Source organism: Rhyacophila brunnea, unplaced genomic scaffold (genome assembly GCF_057557595.1).
Source record: "Rhyacophila brunnea isolate RB1 unplaced genomic scaffold, BYU_Rbru_1.0 scaffold_4, whole genome shotgun sequence".
NCBI classification, from domain to species: Eukaryota; Metazoa; Arthropoda; class Insecta; order Trichoptera; family Rhyacophilidae; genus Rhyacophila; species Rhyacophila brunnea.
The window spans coordinates 12,387,948-12,402,677 of record NW_028233068.1 but is presented as its reverse complement, the minus strand read 5'-3'; the positions used below and the strand labels follow the sequence as shown (position 1 = coordinate 12,402,677).

The window sequence follows — 14,730 nt, the reverse complement described above, 5'->3', positions numbered from 1 at the left end:
ATTTTACAGGAGAGGCAAAAAACGTTTTTTGAATGATTTTGGTTTAATATTAATAAAAAAATAAGCACAGACATTGGCTGCATGATGACTGATGATTTGGTGTAATATCTTTTCGATCTACTAATAATTAAAGAAGTTATTACAGAAAATCATTAAAATTGAGGGTAAATGCTTTTTTCCTTAAATTAAAACTTAATTAATAAAGCTCAAGTTTTGGGTTTTAGCCTGAATTTAGATAATAAATCGGCATTTGCGGCTTTCTTCCTTTTTACAGAACGTGTATTTAGTTGTATATATTGTTAATATCTAATAAAAGCACTTTTCGAAAAATCGAGAGTTACGCCTTTTTTCCTAAACACAGTCGATATTATATGTCATCAATAATTATTGGGAAAAATGGTTAAATAAACAATGTCGAATATTCTAAGCAGTCAATAAAAAAATACATTCATAATCAGATTCGAAAGTTTTATTTTTCTTTTCTGAGCTGCCAACCGAAAATTTTCTTATCAGAATCGGACTACGGAGGCTTTCTTCTTCTCTGCAAAGAAATAATAATTGTGTAGTTGTTATATTTCAGTTTTTCAAAATTTAAACGAAAATAATGTACAAATGTAGAAATAAAAGAGAAATGTGTGTTTTTTTTTAAACTAAAGAACACAAAGCTAAGATAAAAAAAAAACTAATGGTGATCTCAGAGATAAGAGAAGACTGGTAATTATTGTTTGGACTGTCACCAAACCATACGAATCTATCATTGATCGTGCAAGAGCGGAATCAATTAAAATTTACTGAAATTATTATTTTTCGATCCGCATGTGGCGCACTTGAAGTTCCTCACAGCCTCCGAGGATGCAGCACACACTTTAAATAACACTGACATACAGAATTGTACTTTTTCGCATTCAACGTACAGTCACATAAATAAACGTTTTATCGGTGAATTCAGTATATTCACCATTATAACAATATGTACTAATTAATTAAAGTGTTAACATAATAAGGAATATTATTAGGGAAAATTAACTTATATTTTCTGTGTCTCGTCTCAGGGCCTCCCAGCATAGTATCCCACAGGACGCAGTTAGGAGTCGCTGGTGACAATGCAAGGATCGAATGCAGAGCAGTTGCTGTCCCAAAACCGACGGCGGTCAGTTGGATTTTCAACGGGAAAGAAATTAATACCAATGTAGATATGGTAATTACCTATATAATTAATATAATTAATATAATAATATTAACCTTTCCCACTTTGTGAGTTAAGTCACGTTACACAGCTTCTTAAATATATTTTTTTTATTTCAGTTTTGAGCAATTCCTAGAATCATCGAAATAAGAAATAATAAAATATTTATGATCTTTATGTGATGCCAAAACCGGTATTTCTGTTGATTTAAAATAATGTCTTATAGTAAAACTAGTGCGGTAACGCAATGTAAGTAGAATGAATGCAGAGATCAAATTAAGAGGTCATCCATAGACTGAAACCGTATGCGGTTTAGAACCGTGTGCCATACATACTAAACGTATGATTTCTGTTCATGAAAATATAATTTCACTAAGTTTGTAAGTGTTAGTGTATGATATAAACGGATATGATCGGATGCTTATAATATACTACAGAAATCATAAGTTTTATAATGGCACACGATGCTAAACCGCATACGGTTGCAGTCTATGGATGGCCTCTAAAAGTAAGAAAACGGGAAGAATGAAAACTTTCAATATATTTAATATTGATTGATATACTTACATGAGAGAGGGGATTGCTTCCAAAGATTTAACATATAAACTTAAGATAACGGGAAATTTGTGTCAAGAAATCATGACAAAGTTGGACCAGGTGACGATACTTTTAATGATTATCATTTTTCTGATTTTAATTTACGATATTGTATTGATCATTAATGCAAAATTGGCGTTGCGGTACCGCAGTTTGCATCAATTTTCAGCGCCGTGTGGTTTGGCTATCATTATAATATTATTTTATCATCTACTAACGTTTAATAACAAAAATAGTTTAGATAGCACCCCTGCACTCAAAAGTCGTGTTGTATTACTTTAAAAGACTTAACTTAACTTTAAAAGATTGCAAATCAACGCTTACTAAATTACAGCCCCCTAATCTCATTATTTTATGTTATTTCACTTTCAGGACTACTCAATTCTTGAAGACTTGCTGGTAGACGGCGTAATGTCAACCCTGGTCATCAGAGAAAGTGAAGAGAAGCATTTTGGCCTTTACAACTGCTCGGTGACTAATGAATATGGCACTGATGTTGTGGAAATTAATCTCATGCCGCAGTGTAAGTATATTTTACTCATAATCAATCAAAATGAAACTAGCTTCTTTTGAATAATAATATTTATTATGAAATTACGATATTTTTACAATTAAGGGCCAAAGGATAAGTTACATTTAAGTCCAAATCGGTTAGGAGCAGTTTTAACATCGCCACACCTATGTGAAACTACCATACGTGAAAAGGATTCAAACGTGTAACTAGATACTTTGCATAAAAAGTTATATGCATGTTACTCCCCATTACGTGAATTTTTGACGTGTTCAGGAAGTTAGTTCTTATTTCCATAGCATGATTTGTTACCTATCTAATTTTAATGTTTATGACTAACTACTGTACTCTCCATGTCTGTATTATTCCATGGAATAGGACTAGTGTATTTATTATTTGAGAACCATAGCTCATTTACAGAATGTTGAAAATCGTTAAAATTTATAATCATATAGTTACCTATTTATCTTTGAAATCGATTTAATCAAATTGATTACATATGGACTTAGATCCCATTAATCCTCAGCTCCTCGATTGAAGACAAAATATTCTTGTCGTAAAAGTTTGCCATGTGATGGCAGGAAGCAAGAAATTAGAAATTTCACATCAGGTATGGCTTACCACTCTGTAGGAAGATCGGGGAATTTTAATTGTCACAAAAATGATGTTTAGTGCTCTCCATATTTTTGTACGTTGTAGGCAATTGATGGCTTCTGGATGTCGTATTGGCCCTGAATACTTCCGTATTTCTTGGACAGAACACAGGAAAAACTATTCAATCATTCAGAGACTGCAAATGAAAAAAACGTTTCTCGACAATATATTATCTGAGACGCATTCTGCAGTTTTTTTGACATATTGTTCGACGCAGACTGGATAACATGGAGGACTGGTGGTTTTGGGTCGCCTCCAGGACATGCAAAGCAATGTCAATAAGTATTGTGTCTTCTTTTTCCAGCTACTCTGCCTATCCTGACAATCGTCCTCGGAGGCGTCGTCATCGTAATAGTGATCATCGTAGTGGCAATCATATTGGTGTTCTGCCTGAAGAAGCGGCGCTCCAACAACAAGGCCTCGCGAGGGAAGAGACCAGACGTCATGGCGGATGCAGATGGCAAAGGAAGCGTTGACAGAACATCTTACATCAGCGACCACAAGTTGGACCTCAACAAACATGTCGAGGATAAGTGTAATCCGGTGAGTTAAGCCAAATAATATCATTCGCTTTCTTTCGTTACAATCAGAATTACAAATTAAGTTATAAATAAAAGTGTAGTTATCCTTATACTTAGTGACATTACTCTTCAGTTGTCCCAAATACAGTACGCTTCTAGGCAAAGTGGCGCCCTTAAGCAGTCTTTAAATGCCACCCTCTTTCATTTACAGTTTCAAATACAGATAAATACACCAACAATTATCAAATTGCATACACACTATTGGATCATTTCCATAAAACCTACCCTCAAACGGTGGTGGTTTTAGGTGGGGTTTAGACACACCCTTGTGAAAATTTTGCTTGTGCGATAAACCGCCATTATAATATGTATCGGTGGCGAAGGGTGGAGGTAGGCTGTTAAGATCCGACATAAATAATGCACACTAAACTTTGTCAGTTATACGAATTTTGTTTTCATTGTGAACTAAGACTACAATAATTTACAGATGGTATTGGTTAATTTTTAAAATTCAATTAAACCCTGCGAAACCACGCCATAATAGATAATAGTAAAAAAAATGCGCGTTTACCTTATAGAATATCCAAATTTATGCCTTTAAATGATATATAATTTTGGATATTTTATAGATATAATAATATTTTTTATATATTATTATTATGGTTTGATTAAGCAGGGCTTAATGAATTTATGTCGGATCTTAACAGCTTACCTTCACCCTTCGCCACTGATATGTTTTACAAAATTTGACTATTTTTTTTAAATAATATGTTGATACATTCTAATGAAGTGACAGCATCTTCTACTTCATGAAAAACCGCTACTGCTGTCAAAAGTTGTCATAATATTTGTATCCGTTCCTTTAATCTCCGCCCCTTATAATATGCCTCCCGTATGCAACACATGACCTGCCTACCCACACAGGATGTCACTGCCCAAATATAAACATACATTTATTGTATTTTTACATATTATTAGTTCTATAGTTTCAAACGATATTCACTCACATTTTCACAGTTTCAAGGAAAAACGATGAAACCATTGTGCGCATTGAAATTTAGTTCATTAAAAACGTTTTAAAATATAAAACTTAGGTCACATGATAAATGACATCATTTTTGTCATTGTAATAATTATGGTTAGAGTGAAGTTAACAATTTTTGTTTTAAACAAGGAGCTAAAGTTAACATGTTTGCAAAATACCAGCAGTAGTATCTATACAGTATGTATACAGTATATTATTTTACTTGGTGCAGCTGACTGATTATATAGTTTTGATGACTACCCTATCTATCCTTCCTCCTCTACAGCATTTATTATAAAATAATTTCTTAAACTGATTTTCGCTCTTCAAATATGACATAATAGTCATCTAAAATCATTGTTGTACATGTTCACTTTGGCGTTGAATAGTAATAATATCTAACTTCTACAATGTGTATGTTATTATTTCAGGAGTATTCCAGCCAGGAATACAGAACAGGGGTCCCGCTTGCTGGTCCAGTGACTCTCCCCGCTGACAGAGCTGCATTGCTCATGCAGTACTCCAGATATTCAAACGATTATTCAGATCATGCATTCCCTCCTAATCATGAATTTAAGGTAAATAAATACTCTTTACTTTTATTGATACACCATTTATATTGTTGTTGCAAAGAATTAACTTCTTTTTTTAAACTACCTATATAATGTCAGTGCCTAAAGTTAGTAGCAAGTAGATACACTCCAAAACTTTGAAACAGTGGAAGAGTGTGCGGCAAGCGTGTCGCCTCTTGCCGCTATCGCCAAGTAAAGCCGCCCGCGGCAATACCGTATCAATGAGTTTTGCACAATGACATTAGTACGGATGAAGCATCTGGAAAAAAAAATGACACTCACTTTTTTGTCAGGTCTGCCGAATGGCATAATCTGTTCTAACGCCATTGCAATAAAGGTGATATTGCTATAAATTCCCAATGCTTTTTGTCGGGTCTGCCGAATGGCATAATTAATATTTTCATATCAATATCGCTCGCACAAATGAACATTGACATAGAAATACTGTTCTAATGCCATTACAATAAAGGTGATATTGCTATAAATTCCTGATGTGTGATAACATAATGGAAATTGCGAAATTTTGTTACGTGACGTCTACCTATACACGTGCGAATGTCGCTATGCACGAATTTACTTGCTAGCTACTGTACTGAGTGCTTTGTCCATTAATAATGTCATTGGTTTTGCATCACTTAATATACACAAATTCATACCGCGTGCGGCACAGCACAATATGAGGCTTGTCGCGTCAGTGTGTTATGGCACTAAGTTGCTTCCCTCAAATTATGGACACCTAAGGTCATTAGCTATAACTCGGTACCGTCCCCTTATGTACGGGATAACAATATTTGTTGTATATTAATAATTGTTTCCTTCTATTTGATAGGATGGACACAATAATAATGGATATTCTGGGTACATAGACTTCAGCAGAGAATACAGTCCGCCTCCGTTGCCTCTTCACATACAGTCTCCAGTACTCTCCGGCTTGGATTCACATCCAGCTAACAGGTATTTAAATGAAGAATTATTTATAACCAAAGTCTATTTTTAAGTTTAAGAAACTGTCGCTACACTGAGTTACCATGCTTAAATATTAGAAGGTTATAATAATATGTAGCATTTAAGCCAAGAAAATGAAGTAAAAAATTCAATAGGCTGTATTCAAAATTATGGATAATAATGTTATTATACTAAAGACTTGTGCTTGTATAAGTACACCATAATACAAGCATATTATGATACTAGTAGGTAACATAGAAACATACAAAATATTAGAAACAACCTTGCACTATTGCAGTGACGTCCCGTGGGGGTAGGCAGATTGAGCGTCACTTGGGGGCGGCAGTCACATGAAAGGCGGCAAATCGATCTTTAGACATAATATATAGAAAAAGCTAACTACCTAAACTTAATAATAATGAAAATATCTTGCTAATAAAAAAACAGCTCACTGGTTGGAAACAAAATGTATTAATTACAATACAAGTTTTAATCGGACTATACTTTTTTGTCCAGTTTGCGATTTCTAGTTTACTTCCGTTGTTCTTGGATATCACTTCCTTGGTGAATGGCAATGACACGTGCAGATTTGCGAATTATATTTGAATTATAGGTAGATACACACTTTACTTAATTTTGTGTATGTGTAAAATGTTTGCCAGTCACCCACGAGTTTTGGAAGTTGTCAGGTATATTTTTAAATGTATCTGAAAGCGTGGACTTGTAATAATGTGTATTGAAGCAGAAGTTGTAAGTAATGTATCCATACGACTTCTTAGATATTCGAGTCATGAAAGGATTATAAAAAAACTGTAAGTATAAAAAAAAATGTGACGGCATTTTAGCGCTGCATAGGGCGGCATTTTGTCTAGGGACGTTGCTGCACTATTGAAACAGTGATGGGTATACCTAATTGTTATAAAATTCAAATAAAAAGTGAAACCAGTAGGTATTGATTTTTCTCTCTAACTTTCCATTTAATTTAATATGTAATTTGACAAAAAATATTTTGAATAATTATTAATTGTTTACCTTTGGGTACCTATATATTATTTTTTTCTAAATTTACAATATTTAACGGCCCCCTGGATTGAGTAGCATCTATATCAATGCTTAGAAACCTCATGGGTCGCGGCCCTCTGGGGGGCTGCAAGGTTTCTGTGGGGGGCCGCTATCATCATCTATCAAAGAAAGGAGAATTGAATGCATGGGAAATGATATTCAAAGTCAATTAATGGTTCGGATTAAACAGACTAAGCTCTTTGCAATTCTCTTACTGATATTACAAATTACGCACATTTAATAGTTTTTGTTAAATATGTGTATGATTTAAAACTTTATGACGATTTGTTTTTTGTCGGACAGAGTTTATTTATTTCATATTTTGGTTGCCTTGCTATGAAAAGGTTTGGGAAGCACTGCATATCATGAGATTAAAGATAAGATATAATAAGATATAATAATAAATTAAATTCCATTTTCAGAATCCAACTGTCATCGTTGCAGTCAAGTAACCAATTAAACAGTCACCTGTCGCCGCTTAGCGGAAGCCTACCTAGAAATCCTCAGCATGACATTCAAAACGGTGCCAACTCAAATTCACAAAACAGTAGTTTAAGAAGAGGTACTTCAGCGGTGAACGATCCATTGAACAGTGTTGGCCTGCCTACTCCGCAGGGCATCATTAGAACACTTGGATCGGGTAATAACACTATTTCATATAAAAATTATTATTTAAGTAGGTACCTAAATAATTTAAATATTTATTTTAAATATATATAATATATTATATTGTTTTTAACACTACAATAGGCCATTAGGCCCAATGACAACAGTATAGTGAAACGATCACACATACACCCAGGGCTTTGAGAAAACCTAAATATATTGTAACCTCACCGGAAATCGAACCTGAAGTCCCCGAGTGAGAATCCACTGCCTTACGCACTGGACTAAGAGATTAAATTTAATTTTTTGATCACCATGTGAGCAAAACATGTGTCGCAAATAGCAAATGGTGATACATTTTATAACTTTACTTAAAACGGATTTCTCTTTATACCTCTTCATTTTGATCTATCAATCGTTATTTTTAAATTATAATTTGTTAAAAGTGAAATTATTATAAATAAGCACACCTTTACTCCCTTCTATTTTTATAATGTAGTTGTTTAATACGACAATTGTGTCAATTTACAGCAACCTACGATGGTGGTATGATGCTCCAACCAAATGGAGGACTTAAACAAAATGGCGGCAGCATTTTGGCGCCAAACGGAATCGACATTCGATACGCAGCCACTTATGGCAACCCTTATCTTAGATCAGCAGGGGGACTGAGTGAGTTTTATTTATTTGCAATAATTATTCTCAGCTTTCCATTTAATAAATCATAATTCCTTTTATTCGAATTACTCATAAACAAACTTACTATAGTCATTCATGTAATAAACCCACAAACACTATTATACATAACCATAGACAATTGTGTAATAAATATATTAATTTTTTTCAGCTGTGAACACGGCGAATCCCGCCGCGACTCCAGCACCGCCCCCATACAATTCAATTAGAAACTCTGTTCTTAATATGGTTCCATCGGGATCAAGTAAGGAGCTTAATACAATTTCTTTCTTCATTTTAATAATGTATTATGTAAACATAATAGACATTGGTCAATAATCAAGAATAATTCATTACTAGTAATTATTCATTATTACCTAATCATTATTATTCAATTAATTTTATACTCGGTTAATCTTATTCTAGACTGGTAGCACAATTTTACAATTTTTGTCGTTTTTTTAGATTCTCACATATCGCCATCGACAATAGGTGGGGGAGGGGGTGTTGCTCAACCTCAGGCGGCGCCCCAGTCTCCCCACGCCGCTTCGCAATACATTCTTCCGCCCTCGTCAGCGCACCCTGCAGCTCAGATGGTGCAACTCACCAAGAAAGGTAATATTGCATCATGTTAAACACTTCATCAGAATATGGTATTGTTATAATGGAACCTGTAATAATTTGAATGTTTTAGTAGAAAGTCAGACGAATTTTGAATTAACATTTTAATAAAAGTTTTAAATACTAAAATATACACATCAGCTGAATAAAAATTATTGAAAATTACCAAAAATAATAATTCCATTCTGCAATTAATTGTTATTTTATAAAATGCAGTTCAATAATAATAGTGATCATTATTCATATGGAGTACTAAATTTCTAAAGATAATTAAATGTGATGGCTTCCGTCGAAAGTTTTCAGCGAAGAAAAAATTAAATCGTTTTTTAAACAAATACACAAGAATAAATCAAGAAAGACTTATTATTCTCTACGTGGTTTTATTATTGAATATAAAATATTATAGGTATACAGACAATTATTGAAAACAAAATATTTTATCAAATAAAACATAGCACTGAAAAGATCTAATTTTTCTACTCAAAAATTGCAATTTAAAAAACCACCGGCCGCCACTGATCGCAACATAATTTTACTCTTTGTTGAAGAGGGATGCCTCCAAATGATATTTTTTTGTATTATAACATTGACAATTTCTCTAATTTTTATTATTTTTTGCAGGAAGTGGAGCACAGCAATCATTGGCAACGCACGTTTGACTCTAAGCTAATTAATTAATTTTAAAATATCTCTAAGGCAATATCACTCTAAACTAACTAATTCAACCTTCCATTTGTATCTATAATCATCGGTCTACATGTATTTTTTCTATCGCATATATTTGTAATAAAGAATCTTGATAATCCAAAGAGGATACGAAGAGACAAACTGTCTTTCAACCATACTAATTTTAAGAGAATAGCAATTTAGTGGAAGGTATGAAGGTGCTCAGGGGAGAAGTATTTGACGGGGTATTACTGCATATTATTATTATATAGGTGCTGATGATAATAACACTTCAAATAATATCCATAAGGATGTATTGTTATTTAATTACAAACTAGGGAAATAGAAGACACCATAAACAACAGTCTCTTCAGCTCATTCAAACAAAATATAACAACTTAATAACCGGTTTTAAGCCTTCAGCGAGTTATCTTACTCCATGACGCCGTGATCGACAGGTCGTACATACAAATTTCGCGAGTTATCTCTTATTAAACTCAAATTACTAGCCACTGTCGATTGATTTGCATAATCTAAAAAATTAAGCACTAAGTGACATCTGTTTAAATAATTATGAAATACTAAGCCACAATTTATCAATATTACAGCAATTGAAATAAGAGCTTCGCTTTATATTTAACGTGTATCGTTAAAAATCTGCGACCTGTCAGATACTGCTGTAGTATTATCATGATTGTATAAAATATTATTGAAAAAAATATTAACTGCTAAATTGCAACTCTAAATTTAAAATCTTAACACAGTATAAGTAAGTGGGTACTTACCAATATAAAATTAATATGCAGTTCTACTCCGCCAAATGAATAAAATACTTTTCCTGAAATTTTCTTAAAAATGTACGAAAAAAAATTGTAAATAGCGCCCGTCAAAAGATAAAATGTCTGATATGATCTAATAAATAGAATGTAAAGTGAATTATTGTGAATATTAAATTACCACTTATTTAAAGTATTTGTATCTATAAGTTTTTTTTATTAAGTAGGTAATGTAAAACTATTATGATTATTGTAATAATTTAATAAAAACTAGAGATGGTTGTACATATTAAAATTCCGCATCGAAATATCACTAATGAGACTTGCTAGGTAGGATAATAATAGTATGTGGAATAAATCGTAAGAAAGGAGTAAGTTTGGATGCATGGTGACGCGAAACAGTGAACTAAAAGCTATGTACTTGTTCGGTTGTTAAAGATACAGCTGAAATCCAGAGACCTGTTCCACAGTGGGATATTTTTGTCTCGCGAGACTTCATTCGAACGAGATAGCAAAAGTCAAAAGAAATAGTTTTGTAACACTTTCAGTTTTTATTGCATACAGCCATTAGACTCATAAAACTAAATATAATGGCTACGGGCACTTTTAATTGATTTTGTAATTAACGAGTTATTTGCATTTCATAAGCGATTAGCAAAAACACACATTTTTTGTGCGTCCTGTAAGCATTGAAATAATCTGAATGCTTTTTTAAACAAACTCTTCAGTTGAGAAACATAGTAACAAAATCAAATTAAATTTGAATTCTGAAAACAACATCATAGAAATTTATTTATTTGAATATAGTGAACTTTACAAATTATAAATTTAAAACGTTCACATGACATTTAAAAACAATGAAATAGATGCAGTATTAGGAAAATAGTATAAAGAGTAAATGAGTCGCTTAGAATCATAACTCACATATTCCAAAAATCAAGTTTTGAGATAATCGCTAAAAACCAACAGAGCACTATTTTTTGTAATTAGAAGAACAGTATTGAACTCCCTAGAATATTAATGAGTGAGAGAGTCGAATAACTTTTTTTTTTTTAAATATATATACCTAATACTCCTAACGTTGCAGACATACAGCATACTATGAGAAATAGAGCTCTCCGATTGGTTAGGAAGGCGTTGGTGACAAAAATCTATTCTTTGAAATATACGACATATTACACCAACAATGAACTTTGTCAACGATTTTCACATGGTTTAAATTGACTTTTAATACTCAACTATTTTTCGGTATATAGATTAATTCATTTAGAATCACTTGGCATATTTAACTAAAAAACGACAAAATTGCAATATGTGAGTTATGATTCTAAGCGACTCAAATACAAAAATTATAAAGTTGAACAATAAATACAGTGGAAAATGGATGAAGATCAAATTCATGGCATAGATCGAGCAAACGATGATAGGTTTTTTTCACTGCTTCGTTTCACACATGTAAACATCCTTACGTGCAATTCAGAAGTAGTTTCTAGAACAATTGGGACGTGTTATGAAATGGCAAACGAATTTAATCAATCAATTAAAGCTGGTCCTTCCTTAGTGTGAAATTATTAATGACTAAATCTAACTATTGTAAATGATGGAGCCTAATTTTCTTGTTGATGTTAAATTAATTAATATAATATCATTATGTCCAGCCTTGTTGAGAGTCAACTGTGTTTAATGTACTTATAAATAAAGCAGTATCATTCATTTTGTATTCTGTAACATTTCTATATCCTGCTATTGATAGTAGGTTTAACTAACTGACTTTAAGTTTGTTTAACTGATAATAAACAAATATTCGAAGGCCACAAACCAGAGTGACTTAACTAACGCACTACTTATGCATACAATCATTACAAAAATCAAGAGGTCACGACTTTGAAACTATTATCGAAAAACCATTTTATTTCCCGAATAAACTATTTCATATATTTTGCCATTTGAGGTAAATACTTCATCTACCAGAGTCACCTAGCGAAAAAATACGTAGCTTACATTTAAAGACAGTTTTTTGATTATTTACATTTTAAAGTATTTGTAATTAACAAATACGAATCTTAAATGTTGATTATACAAAAATGTTAAAAATAGTAATTAATTTTGCTAATTAAAATCAGAAAAAGTATTTTTGACTGTGTATTTCTTTTATAAAGAAATACGATACGAAAAAACTTGTTACATTAAAGCGTTGGTATATAACATAATTAAATTACTAGTTTTGTGCCATTTTGAAAAAAAGGATCAGCCACTCTGGTTTTAATGCCCTTCATAGATTTAATGATTATGATTTGTCAAAGTAGACATTGTTACTAGGAATCATGAGAATTCTTACATAGATACTATGGAAAATTGGCCTAGATATAAAAATAGATGTAATTTAGTAGCTAGAGGGATTCCAACTTGTCAAAATAAATATGAATTTTACTGCAGAATAATATTGTGCATTGAATGCCTAACTTTTAATAATTTTAAACATTATCATAGTTTATGGTTATTATTACATGCGGTATCACTAGTATTTTAATGCCATCAAAATAATTGTTTTATTCCCAATTGAATGGTGATTTGAAGCAAATATTTAAAGAACCAACTTAATACAACTTCAAATGATCATGTCCGATTCTAATAAGATCATAATATGGGCCTCCACAGAGTCGAAGATTTTTTTTACAAGAAATGGATGTTAGCCACTTGCTCAACCTATTAGGTCCATACTCTGACTCATACACCAATTGAAAAACAATATGTGATTTGCCAGACCCAGGATTCGAACCTGGGACCCATGACGTTATAAGCCGGCGCTTAAGCTGCACGGCCATCGTGACAATCTTCAAATGACAATTTATAAACATTTTTTTAATTCAATGTAAAGAACAAAACTATCTGAAATCTGGAAAAACCTCATATTTTGCGTATTCACCTAAGATATGAGATAATTTGATTTTGAATATTTTTTAAATCAACGTGTACTCTACCAGAGATATAACCGCTGTACCAAATCCCTATACATACTTAATGTGGTGCTATAGACTCAGGTCCATGGCCGACTGCACAATCGTTCTCCATGATATCTGGAAGAGTCTTCGTACCTTCAAGAAATTGACTATATTGATGGCTTAACTTGTTCGCAGAGCTCAGCTTTTCTTTAACCGATCCAAGTATTCTTCGAAGAATTTTGTTTTCGAATACTTGGACAGCCTTCTCTTGTTTCTCCGTTAGTGTCATTATTGTGCTGATTGGGTGTCACGGTCACGTTGTATACGTGGAATTTTGTGTTTGTGGACAATAGCTTAAATCTGAATAGACTCTTCAGTGCGAAGAATGCTACATTCCTGTTCTTCAGTCTGCCTGCAAGTTTTAAGTTCATCTTAAAGACAGTCTGTCCTTCTCTCCTTCCAATGAGCAATAAACTCCCATCAATATAAAGATATCATTAACCACTGGAATAATAAATGGACAGGTCTGTGTTACCCATAAGACTTAATCCTGTATCTGTGGATATCACATATAATTTATATTAGATAAGTTGGAATCAATCTAGAGACAGTCTAGATTTAAAGTGATCTTTCCTGTGATACATTCATAAGTCGTAACTACAATTATTAATACTAAAAAAAGAAAGTGTAAAATAATGACTCCATTTAAACTAACCTATGTTGTCTTTATGAAATATTGCAAATGATTTAATGAAATTTTGCGCCATTTTTTTTTTTTTTTGTAATGTCAGGTACATTTTAAAATGGAATTTTGTTTTACGTATTGCCAGCTCACAAATATTACTATAAATTAAATGAGATGAGCATTTTATTGAGTATAAGCTCTTATCGGTTTATATTTTAAATATTGATTGATTTGTATCGTTGATCAGATGCATTATTTAAGACTTTTAAAATTTACTACAAAGTCAATATGTGTCGGCTGTCTCCATTTGTAGGACAATATATTATTGTACTGTCTTCATTTTGTAGAAGACAATTAAAAAAATATATGTTAATAATTGATGGCCATAATAATAAAAAAAAAAATACGGAAATTTATAATCAAAATGTTGAAAGTTATCATAATTATTAGAATAAAATATTTTTTCAGTCAATTTAATATTATTAATGCTATTGTTATATTATCATATTTTCAACGTAATCATTTTAACCTGAAAGATGAGGCTAGCCTGATATAATTTTATTATCATCTATTTGAAAAATTATATTAAAAAAAAGCATAAATCAAATTATTATCAATTAATCATCATGTCAATTGAATTTTGCTTATTTTAAATATGATATTTTGTATTTTCTATTAACAGGGAAT

General features: G+C 32.1%; 1 protein-coding gene across 2 annotated transcripts in view; it reads left to right on the top strand.

Annotated features, from left to right (window-relative positions):
- The window catches only part of LOC147066914 (irregular chiasm C-roughest protein-like), a 428,804-nt gene extending 414,374 nt beyond the window's left edge, over nucleotides 1-14,430 (top strand). Inside the window, exons 15-25 of one of the 2 annotated variants that reach the window (XM_085954087.1) lie at nucleotides 1,053-1,198; nucleotides 2,156-2,306; nucleotides 3,253-3,491; nucleotides 4,925-5,071; nucleotides 5,895-6,019; nucleotides 7,495-7,712; nucleotides 8,210-8,350; nucleotides 8,526-8,618; nucleotides 8,819-8,968; nucleotides 9,596-9,670; nucleotides 11,749-14,430. In XM_085954087.1, the coding sequence (XP_085810213.1) occupies nucleotides 1,053-1,198; nucleotides 2,156-2,306; nucleotides 3,253-3,491; nucleotides 4,925-5,071; nucleotides 5,895-6,019; nucleotides 7,495-7,712; nucleotides 8,210-8,350; nucleotides 8,526-8,618; nucleotides 8,819-8,968; nucleotides 9,596-9,633 (1,448 nt within the window). In that variant the 3' untranslated portion in view covers nucleotides 9,634-9,670; nucleotides 11,749-14,430. Of the gene's footprint in view, nucleotides 1-1,052; nucleotides 1,199-2,155; nucleotides 2,307-3,252; nucleotides 3,492-4,924; nucleotides 5,072-5,894; nucleotides 6,020-7,494; nucleotides 7,713-8,209; nucleotides 8,351-8,525; nucleotides 8,619-8,818; nucleotides 8,969-9,595; nucleotides 10,503-11,748 lie in introns of those variants that run through there. The other variant, XM_085954086.1, reaches the window with a different exon arrangement.
- The last annotated feature ends 300 nt before the right edge of the window (nucleotides 14,431-14,730 follow it).